The sequence below is a fragment of the Elephas maximus genome, chromosome 3 (assembly GCF_024166365.1).
Source record: "Elephas maximus indicus isolate mEleMax1 chromosome 3, mEleMax1 primary haplotype, whole genome shotgun sequence".
Lineage (NCBI taxonomy): Eukaryota > Metazoa > Chordata > Mammalia > Proboscidea > Elephantidae > Elephas > Elephas maximus.
The window spans coordinates 212124384-212135903 of NC_064821.1; the positions used below are offsets into that span (position 1 = coordinate 212124384).

Genomic DNA, 11520 nt, shown 5'->3' on the forward strand with positions numbered 1-11520 from the left:
GACCCTTTAGGACACAATAGAACTGCCCCATAGGGTTTCCAAGGAGCAGCTGGTGGATTCAAACTGCCGACCTTTTGGTTAGTAGCCTGAGCTCTTAACCACTGCACCATCAGGGTTCCTCCTTACCGGTGTAAACTAGTGGAAACACAAATATAGCCACGCATTTGGAGAGGGCATGCGTCTAAATCTGCATGAAATGTAGAGCTATCACACAGAATAAGATTATAAGGATAACTTTGTGGTTTGAATGAATGCTGCTGATCTCATCAACTGATATGACTGACTCTTACACAACTTCCCGCTTGCCTGTGGCCCCACATCTGACATCCTCACTTATCCAGAATGTAGCTGGAAAGCTGCAGACTTTGACTTCTGAGAAAGATGACTAAACCCTGATCTTCTATGCTGCAGGAAGATCTAAAGCAATTCTATTCAAAAGTGGAGACTGCAAGTGTCAGGATACAAGATAAACATACAAAATTCAGTTGGATTCCTCTACACCAACAAAAAGAACATCAAAGAGGAAATCACCAAATTGATACCATTTTTACAGTAGCCCCCAAGAAGATAAAATACTTAGGAATAAATCTTACCAGAGATGTAAAAGACCTCTACAAAGAAAACTACAAGACACTACTGCAAGAAACCAAAAGAGACCTACATAAGTGGAAAAACATACCTTATTCATGGATCAAACCAAACCAAAAACTGAACCCACTGCCGTCAAGTCGATTCCGACTCATAGCGACCCTATAGGATGGAGTAGAACTGCCCCACAGAGTTTCCAAGGAGCGCCTGGTGGATTTGAACTGCCGACCTCTTGGTTAGCAGCCACAGCGCTTAACCACTACGCCACCAGGGTTTCCACTTATGGATAGGAAGACTTAACCTTGTAAAAATATCTATTCTACCAAAAGCGATCTGTAGTTACAATGCCATTCCAATCCAAATTCCAATGGCTTTTTTTTTTAATGAGATGGAGAAACAAATCACCAACTTCATATGGAAGGGAAAGAGGCCCTGGATAAGTAAAGCATTACTGAAAAAGAAGGACAAAGTGGGAGGCCTCACTCTACCTGGTTTTAGAACCTATTATACCACCACAGGAGTCAAAATAGCCTGGTACAACAGACACATAGACCAATGGAACAGAATCAAGAATCCAGACATAAATTCATCCACATATGAGCAGCTGATATTTAACAAAGGCCTAAGGTGTGTTAAATGGGGAAAAGACAGCCTCTTTAACAAATGGTGCTGGCGTAACTGGATATTCATCTGCAAAAAAAAATGAAACAAGACCCATACCTCACGCCATGCACAAAAACTAACTTAAAATGGGTCAAAAACCTAAATATAAAATCTAAAATGATAAAGATCATGGAAGACAAAATAGAGGTAGAGGCGATGTTAGTAGCCCTCATACATGGCATAAACAGAATACAAAACATTGCTAACAATGCACAAACACCAGAAGAGAAGCTAGATAACTGGGAGCTCCTACAAATCAAACACCTATGGCTCATCCAAAGACTTCACCAAAACGGTAAAAAGACTACCTACAGACTGAGAAAAAGTTTTTAGCTATGACATTTCCAATCAGTGTCTGATCTCTAAAATCTACATGATACTGCAAAAAGACAACCTATTAAAAAACGGGCAAAGGATATGAACAGGTACTTCACTAAAGATGAGATTCAAGAAGCTAACAGATACTTGAGGAAATGCTCACGATCATTAGCCACTAGAGAAATGCAGATCAAAACTACAATGAGATTCCATCTCACTCCAACAATGCTGGCGTTAATCCAAAAAACACAAAGTAATAAATGTTAGAGAGGTTGTGGAGAGACTGGAACACTTCTACACTGCCAGTGGGAATGTAAAATGGTACAACCACATTAGAAATTGATTTGGCGCTCCCTTAAAATGCTAGAAATAGAACTACCATATGATCCAGCAATCCCACTCCTTGGACTATATCCTAGAGAAATAAGAGCCTTTACACGAACAGATATATGCACACCCATGTTTGTTGCAGCACTGTTTACAATAGCAAAAAGATGGAAGCAACCAAGGTGCCCATCAATGGATGAATGGATAAATAAATTATGGTATATTCAAGCAATGGAATATTATGCATCGATAAAGAACAATCATGAATCCCTGAAACATTTCATAACGTGGAGGAACCTGGAAGGCATTATGCTGAGTGAAATTAGTTGCAAAAGGAGAAATATTGTATGAGACCACTATTATAAGAACTCGAGAAATAATTTAAACAGAGAAGAAAATATTCTTTGATGGTTACGAGAGTGGGGAGGGAGGGAGGGAGGGGTACTCACTAACTGGGTAGTAGACAAGAACTATTTTAGGTTAAGGGAACGACAACACACAATACAGGCGAGGTCAGCACAACTGGACTAAACCAAAAGCAAAGAAGTTTCCTGAATAAACTGAACACTTTGAAGGCCAGCGTAGCAGGGGTGGGGGTTTGGGGACCATGGTTTCAGGGGACATCTAGGCCGACTGGCATAATAAAATCTATTAAGAAAATATTCTGCATCCCACTTTGGAGAGTGGCTTCTGGGGTCTTAAATGCTAGCAAGCAGCCATCTAAGATGCATCAATGGGTCTCAACCCACCTGGAGCAAAGGAGAATGAAGAACATCAAAGACACAAGATAATTATAAGCCCAAGAGAAAGAAAGGACCACACAAACCAGAGACTACATCAGCCTGGGACCAGAAGAACTAGATGTTACCCAGCTACAACCGATGACTGCCCTGACAGGGAACACAACAAAGAACCCCTGAAAGAACAGGAGAGCAGTGTTATGCAGACCTCAAATTCTCATAAAAAGACCAGACTTAATGGTCCGACTGAGACTAGAAGGACCCCAGAGGTCATGGTCCCCAGATTTTCTGTTAGCCCAAAACAGGAACCATTCCCAAAGCCAACTCTTTAGACAGGGATTGGACTGGACTATGGGATAGAAAACGATACTGGTGAAGAGTGAGCTCCTTGGATCAAGTAGACACATGAGACTATGTGGGCAGCTCCTGTCTGGAGAAGAGATGAGAGGGCGGGGGGGAAGAAGCTGGCCTAATGGAAATGAAAATAGAGAGTGGAGGGAAGGAGTGTGCTGTCTCGTTAGATGGAGAGCAATGTAGCAAGGCGTATATTAGTTTTTGTATGAGAGGCTGACTTGGTTTGTAAACTTTCACTTAAAGCACAATAAAAATTAAGAAAAACAAACAAACAAACCCTTGGCTACTAACCAAAGGTCATTGGTTTGAACCCACCAGCCACTCTGCGGGAGGAAGATGTGGCAGTCTGCTTTCGTAAAGATTTACAGCCTTGGAAACGCTATGGGGCAGTTCTATCCTGTCCTATGGGGTTGTTATGAGTCGGAATTGATTTGACGGCAGTGGGTGGTCGGGGGTGGAGCCCGAGAATCTGCATTTCTAACAGGCTCCCAGGCAGATTCTGTTGGCCAGCCAGGCCATGCTTTGTGTGACAAGGCTTTACAGCAGTGCTGTTCAGTGGGGATGTGACCCAAGCTGTACGTGTAGTTTTAAGTTGTCTAGTAGCCACATTAAAAAAGTAAACCAGTGAAATGAATTTTAATAGCATATTTAACCATATATATCCAAAATATAATAATTAAAAAATATATATAGATATATATTTTTTATAATAAATATAAAATTATTAATGACAGAGTTTACATCCTTTTTCTCATAGCAAGTCTTTGAAATCCGGTGTTATTTTACTCACCTTAAATTCAAGTGCTAGCTTTTTACTGGAAAAGTAGATTCACATACTCAAGTTGTTTCAAACATAGTTAAATGGTCTCCAAAAACTGAATTACGTATCAGTTTTAAAATTAAAATTCAATTACCAAAGAAATAAAACATTCAGCTTCTTAGTTATAACAGCTACATTGCGTGTGCTGCACAGGTGTGTGTGGTTGATGGCTACCTTACTGGACAGCTCAGTGTTAGAACACCCTTAGACCTGAGGCAGGCGTTCCAGGTGGTTTGATTTAACTAAGTCAGGAACCAGGTGTCCTCTGGGTAACACGAAAAAAGAGGATAGGATCAGCTATCCCTGAAAAGGGAGAGCTACCAGCAAGGGAAGAAACTGCAGTAACAGCAGAAAAACATCAATTATAAAACATTCTGGGTTCAATTACTGTAGGGCCAAAGTTCCCTCACTTTTGTCTGGCATCTGAGAACATCACATAGTAGATAATACTTTATTGTGAATGCTGTCGGTTTTTAGTTAATACTACTAAAAGGCTAAATTTGGTAGAAGGTGCCCTGGGGGCACAATGCTTAAGCACTCAGCTGTGAATCAAAAGGTTGGTGGTTCGAGTGCACAGCGGCTCTGCAAGAGAAAGACCTGGCAATCTGCTCCCATAAAGACTACAGCCTAGTAAACCCTTTGGGGGCAGTTCTGCTCTGTCACTTGGGCTGCTATGAGTCGGAATCACAACACCCAACAAGAACACTTTTAGTACATATCCTGTTTAAGGAGGTAGAGATGTGAATAATACACTTTGTAAAGACTTCTATAAAAATGGTTCAAAAAATCTTAAAGCATTTGTAATGGCACATTTAAACATCCAAGAGTAACGAAGCCTCATTAGAATTGGATAAGCCAGGGAACCATGTATCTATGAGACCTTAGAACAATGAAAATAGAAGAAATCAACAACTCTGGTTTGTAAAACTTGGGACAATAATTGTAAAGGCAGGAAGAAGAAAAACTTCTAGGAAACACTGGAGCCTGTTGTGAAATAATGTATCTCTGATGTTAGCAGATGAGAAACTAAAGTTTAGAGTAGAAACTTTGCATTCAGGGTGGAATCCAGGACCACTTCCTTGTTTCTGTCTCCTTGTCTTACTGTTTGTTTATTCTGGAAGGACAGAAAGTCTGGAATGTTTAGCATAGGAACCGAGAGTATGGGTCCATGCCATTTCTGAGTGGTGTTTGTGGGTCCTGAGCCTTCCACTCCAGTGTCTGCCTCAGTGATCGATCTGCCCCAGAGATTCCCAGGCTCTGCAGGAGGCCCCAGGCTGCAGGCACTGCTGACATTGTTACTCTGTGGGTCTGTCCATTCAGACTCAGAGTGGAAGCACATGCCCCCTGGGAACTGATGGGACTACATATGGGAAGGCCTTTGTCATCACAAAAGGAAGAATGAGTGGGAGAGATGGACCTTGGAGAAAGGAAGATAATAAGAGCATGAATGGAGGGGTTTATGGCTTCCTGGTCCACATTGGGAGGACCACCATCACCCACTGAGGCACTTGGTGGGACTCCATGAGTTACAGCCCAGGATTTGGCTGCCTTTCTTCTTCATACCTGCTTGACAGTTTCTAAATGTACAGTTCAGTGCCATTCTTCATTCTTCACATTATGTCACCATTCTCATGTCTCTACACATATCGTTTCACTGCACTTTTACTCTGTATGCCCCTTAAAGATCTCGTCTGTGCTTTGGAGTTACTGTTGTCAGTTTATCTCATAATCTCCATGGTGGTTGTAGAAAAATAACACAAGCAACAGTTAACATTTAAAGATTACTTCAGGACAATAGATTTGGGGATTCCCCCAGCCAGCCTCAGTAGAACCAGTAAGTCTGGTTTTCCTAAGAATTTGACGTTCTGTTCCACATTTTTCTTCCTTTTGATTCATGAGCTGTGAAACAGATGCTGGAAATACATAAGTGTGTAGTTGTTGACACAGCACACACCCTGGAGTCAGACTGCTGGGGTTCATATCCAAGTCTACCAGTTTTTAGCTGGATGATCTTGGGAATTTTCTTAACCTCTCTGTGTCTGTTTCCTTATCTATAAAATAGGAATAATAATAGTACGCAAATGATAACAGATATAATGCATTAAAAGAGTGCTTGGTAAACTCTCAATAAATGTTAACTGTTGCTTGTGTTATTTTTCTACAACCACCATGGAGATTTGCTTTCTTGAGCTCCGTGTCAGAGAGGGGAATGGGCAATAGGAGGAATATTTTGTGAAGTCAGAGTTCTCCCTTTCTCATTTTAAAATAGGATTTAAAATGATAACAATGATCACTGCTAAATAGAATTCAATCTATGCTTGGTGAATATATGAATAAAAGGAAAGCTACCAAGATGACTAACATTTTATAATAAGGCTTTTAAAAGAAAGATTGTAGGAAACAGATATATTGAAGCCTAAGGAAAAATAGCTCACGAGCAATTCCTCAATGATTTGGGGAGAGGAAATGTTTTTTATTTTATTGTGGTAAATCTATTTTTAAAAGTTGGCCATTTTAACCGTTTTTAAATGTACAAGTCAGCGACATTAATTACATTCATCGTGTTATGCTACCATCACCACTATGCATTTCCAAAAGAAGGTGAAGCATTTTTAACGTCATCGTTGCCCTCGCTGAGTCTAAAAATGTGTGCTATGTGAGGCACATCAGACAGACAGACAGACAAACCAAACCAGCTGCTGTCCAGGTGATGCTGACTGACGGCGAGCCCACGTGTCACAGAGCGGACCGCCCCATGGGGTTTTCTTGGCTGTAATCTTTATAGAATCAGATCACCGGACTTGGCTTCCGAGGAGCCGCTGGGTGGGTTCAAACCGCCAACGCTTAGGTTGGTAGACGAGGGCAAACTATTTAAGCCACCCAGGGACCTGTTGTAAGGTACGAAGTAGATGCTCTGTAGATGTTTGTTGAATAAATAAAACAATGAATGCACAGATCTTCATGCGTGTAAGGAAGGACATCATTTCAGGGAAGAGTATTAGGTCCTGGAACACGTTACAGGAGTGTGAACAACGGAGGCAGAGAGAGAGGCCGAAAATGTGTTTCTACCAGTGTAGACTGGTTAATCGTTGCTAGATGGTGTCTGTGTGGTTCTGCCTGAAGGCTATAGCTGCTCAATTTCCTTTCCTACATTAGAATTCTCTAAAAGTAATATTAATTTTTACTGGCAGGGCAATTACTCAAATGTTGCTTCCTCAAGTATTACTTTAGAATCAAGGTAATCAACCTGTGGGCACTGTCCTCACCGTCCCTTCCCCTCCAGGGCCTGAGAGGGTTGATCACAGGCACAGCAGTCCACACCTGCCTCTTGTCCCCACTTGAGCTGGTGGTCAGACGTGGGCTCTTAACAAATATACCCCGTTTATTTTTAAGGTTGCCCTCCCCCAAATGTGTGATGTCCTTCTTTTCCATTGTAATCTTTGCCCACTGCCTCTTTGCTTAAGGCTGTGGTAGCTGGAGCAAACCAGGGTCATGCCCTTCGTGAATGCTCAGTTAAGTATGGTAATTTAGAGTCTCTATAATCTTTGGATCTTCTCCCTATTTGGAAATGGAAAACCCTTCCACATGTGTTTTATTGAATTTCTGGTTTGCCTCTATTTTTATGTAACGGTCCCTTCTTCCCATAAGAGGCATTAAGGATCCCCTTTGTATACTTTCTGGCAAACACGGCCATTGCTGGAGCAGGCTTACAATTCTGCAGGTGTTGAATGGGACACCTGCTCTGAGTGCCAAGACACCTCTAACCAAGCTTTTGTGGTGTGTGTGTGAGTAAGTGTGTGTGTGTGTGTGTGTTGGTGTGGAAGGAATGTCTCAGAAAGACCTAGGGAAATCACAGCATGCTAGAACTGGAAGACACCTTCAAGATCACCTAGCTTAGGGGTTTTCAATCAGGACTTAGAGGAGTCTCAGGGGATTGCCTAAGGGGCTGCCGTGCCAAAGGAAGGGTGCTGAATGAAGGATGGACAGTTTTTCCTACTCCCAGCCCCCTGGTAGTTCAGTTTTTATCTGTTTTTATTTTATAAATAAGGTAACAGAGGTGAAATGACTTTATGGGGTGCTTTTTTATTTTATCTCAGCTATTGCTTTTTTTTTTATTGCTTGATAACAGTTTTGCTCATCTTTTTGATGTTCAATCATATACCCTACCATGTTTTTTCATTATCTTTTCTATTTTTTTTTCTTAATTCTTCTGTCCCATTGACCACCCCACTCCCTCTTCACCTTCCACAGATGCCATGTTTTCCTACAAGAATTGAGGCCTCTGGGGTATGCTCTTTCGTCTTCTTTTCCCCCTGTACTTAAACATTTTTCTTCCATGTTCACTTTTTCTTCACCTCTGGTCTCTGAGGAACTTGAGTCTTTCCACTTTCTAAAGCTAACCCTTCCATGTGGGATTATAATTCCACTCCTTCCTCTTTCTGCCAGGATCTTGTCACTATTTGGGCTTACACATCTTTTCCTACATCTGTATATTTGTGTCTTCACCTCATGCAAACAAAACAAAAATAACAAAAACAAACGTCTCCTTAATTTTGCTCCCCACTTCCCATTGCTTTCTAAATTGAGTATGAATGCCTTATGCAAGCATTCGAGCCACCTGTCTCCCCATCCATTACTTCTCTTACATATACCACATGCACCAATAAATTATTGCCCTGGTGGTGCAGCGGTTGGAAGATCAGCTGCTAACCAGAAGGTTGCCAGTTCAAATCTACCAGCTGCTCCTTGGAAACCCTATGGAGCAGTTCTACTCTGTCCTATGGGGTCACTATGAGTCAGAATTGACTTGACAACAACGGGTTTGGGTGTTTTTGGTTTAATATGTCTGGTACTTTTCTTTACTGGTTCCCTCTCTGGTTTTTCTTTGCTCAGTCTCTTCTGTCTGCTGAAATCCTTTAAAGCCCATCACACACCACATCCTCTATGAAGTCTTACCTGGTTTCCTTCAGGTGGGTGTAACCCTGCCTTTGTTTAAACACCCACAGTGCAGTTTCTGACTTGCAAGATCCTAGCCTTCTTCTGTCTACCTGGCTTGCTCCTTGCGGGCAGGCTGAGTGCTTTCCAGTTTGTGTCCCCTCTGCACTGCTTTGTGGCCAGGTGTCTCACCTGCCCAAGCCGCACAGCCAGTGGGCACAGCTGGATCTAGACTCATTTCTTTTGGTTCTTAGATCAATTATTTTTTGAGTTAATAATTAGGTGTCTGTGACTTATATAACAAGCATTTTTGTCTGGTTCCTCAAGAGGTTAAAGGCTCCAAGAGCCTTTTGTTTCTGGACTCACTTTTTCCTTTGAACAAGAGTACTTTAACAGAATCACTTTGCTAATTACCCCTGCAGTTGGGCAGTTTCATCCTGCAAGCCAACTCTCAACTCTGATGGAGTAGTAGCGTTTGTCTGAAGCATTGTGTTGAGAAGGACTGAGGCTCATCAGGGGAAGGGTATCCTGTTTGATTAGCAATGCCTTTTGTGGGCATAGGTCTCAGGTTACTGCTGTTCTGTTGGAACCTAGACAGTGTGAATCACAGAAACAGATGTGCTCTTTCACCTACTCCCTTTTGGGAAGTCTATATGCATTGATGAGGTGGTTGATCACATTTCAAGTTCTGTTTGTGAGCCAGGCTGGCCACAGATGGGAGTATTGACCAAACTAGCAACCTTGGCATCTCTGGAACTTTTATAACTGAGTTAGAACATAATTACTTTATCCCAGTTCCAAATCCCAGCCTTTTTGTACATGAGAGAATGTTATGATTTTTTCTCAGCCCCTCAGGGGAGCTGAGGCCAGGATATCTGATGCCTTCCTCCTTTTTGCTATTCTTGGCACCTTTCTCCTCAGCACGTTTAAGCTTGTGGGAAATGTTCTTGTCCTTCCTAGAAAGAAGGCAAATAGGAGCTGCAGGGAGATTCAAAGTAAATGCTTCTCTGGCCAAGCCATGGTGCTCACAGGACACTTTCTCCTCCTTGCTTCAGGGCCTCAGTGGGCTCCATTCTAGTACAGGGCCCCTGTGATACTTCTGGGCCCCATTCCAGTACAGGGCCCCTGTGATCCTCCTGGGTCACACTCCAGCACAGGGTCCCTGTCATCCTCCTGTGTCCCACTCCAGTACAGGGCTCCTGTCGTCCTCCTGGGTCTCACTCCAGTACAGGGCCGCTGTGATCCTCCTGGGTCCCACTCCAGTACAGGGCCCCTGTGATCCTCCTGGACCTCATTCCAGTACAGGGCCCCTGTAATACTCCTGGGCCCCGTTCCAGCCAAGGGTACAGTTTACAGTTCCCTCTCCTCATTTCTCCTCCCAGCCCCCTCACTCATCCAGACTGCAGCCCTGCTGAGATTTGAGAACATTACTTCTCTTTTGCTCAGAGGAAAAAAGACACTCCCAAACCACATTCTGTACTCCAAATCAGGGGCAAAGTCCTAGGCATGGACTGGGATTGTCTGGCCAGCGGGACCTTGAGTATGGGATTCCTCTACACTGAGCCCTGAGCCCCTGGAATGCAGACACAAAAGGGCTGGAAAAAGAAACAGGTCAAAGCAACTCAGTCTTGCAGGTAGGGGCTGAAACTCCTGCTCTGTGCTCCCATTCTTGCCCCAAGCACTGCAGTCTCTGGCCTGGCCCTGGTTCTATTCTCCCTGTTCTGGGTTTTCTTTGGTCTGTCCTAGTTGGTCTGTCTTTTTCTACCTTTCATGGGCATCTTTGGAAACATTTCTTCCTCTTAGCTCTGTATAGAGTCTAAAGCAGCTGACACACCTACCACCCAAGCTTAGCTGCCCTGCTTCTTTCTTTGATATAGTAACCCTCCCAGGTCCCCTGTTCGAGCCCACATTTCTAGCCCCTCCCCAGGCAACTGGCTCTTGTGGAATAAATACATGTATCTTTTTGCACCAGTCATGCCATTTTCCAATAGACAAACAATAAAGCTGTCGAAACCCCACTTACAGTGAATCTCCACAGCCCCCCAAGGTTGTCGCTCCTCTCAAAGCAGGTGGGCTCCAGTCCTTCCTCCAGACAGCACTTGATGGAGCCCAGGCCACTGACCCCGGCTCCCACAATTGCAACTCGCTTGACCATGTTGTCCTGTGCAGGGGAAATGAAGCAGAGCATTTTATTTACAAGTGAAAGCCCTCCCCCATCCCTGGCTGCTCTAGCAAATCAGAAAAAAGAATCCGGAAGATTAAAGGGTTTGCTCAGTTTGAATCCTCTGTAGCTGGTCTCTGGTATGTGAATGTGAGAAGAGAAATGTTCAGGTCATTGGTTTAACCTGTACACTCTCTATGTTCCCACCCCTCACTCAGAGCTGCTGCCGCCAAGTGTGTTTGTATAGTTGATGAGCCTGTAGCTTCTGGCAGGGTGGCCAAAATTGGACACCAGACTCAGGTGGACAGAGTTTTGCATTCTGGACCATGCTGCTGCCTCCAGTCTCCCTTCTCTGATCCCAGAATCAATTAGAGCAGGAGGTCAGGAAAGGGTCATCTTATCCACCATGCTGTCTTAATAACATGCAACACTGAAGCTCAGATTGGTGTGTTGACATTGTACAAGTCTACACAGCTGCAACTGATGGAGTGGAATTGGGACTAGGAGCTAAGACACTTGTGGCCACTGCAGGTGCTGCCACAGCGCTGCCCTGGGTGAACCCTGGTCCATGGCATCCTGCTGGGCTCCAGCTGTGCTGCTGGTGCATCTCCCTC

General features: G+C 43.5%; 1 protein-coding gene across 2 annotated transcripts in view; it reads right to left on the bottom strand.

Annotated features, from left to right (window-relative positions):
* The window catches only part of FMO1 (flavin containing dimethylaniline monoxygenase 1), a 30272-nt gene extending 19236 nt beyond the window's left edge, over positions 1 to 11036 (bottom strand). The window contains exon 1 of one of the 2 annotated variants that reach the window (XM_049881243.1): positions 10769 to 11035. In XM_049881243.1, coding sequence (XP_049737200.1) covers positions 10769 to 10933 — 165 coding nt within the window. In that variant the 5' untranslated portion in view covers positions 10934 to 11035. Of the gene's footprint in view, positions 1 to 10768 lie in introns of both variants that reach the window. The other variant, XM_049881245.1, reaches the window with a different exon arrangement.
* Positions 11037 to 11520: the final 484 nt, after the last annotated feature.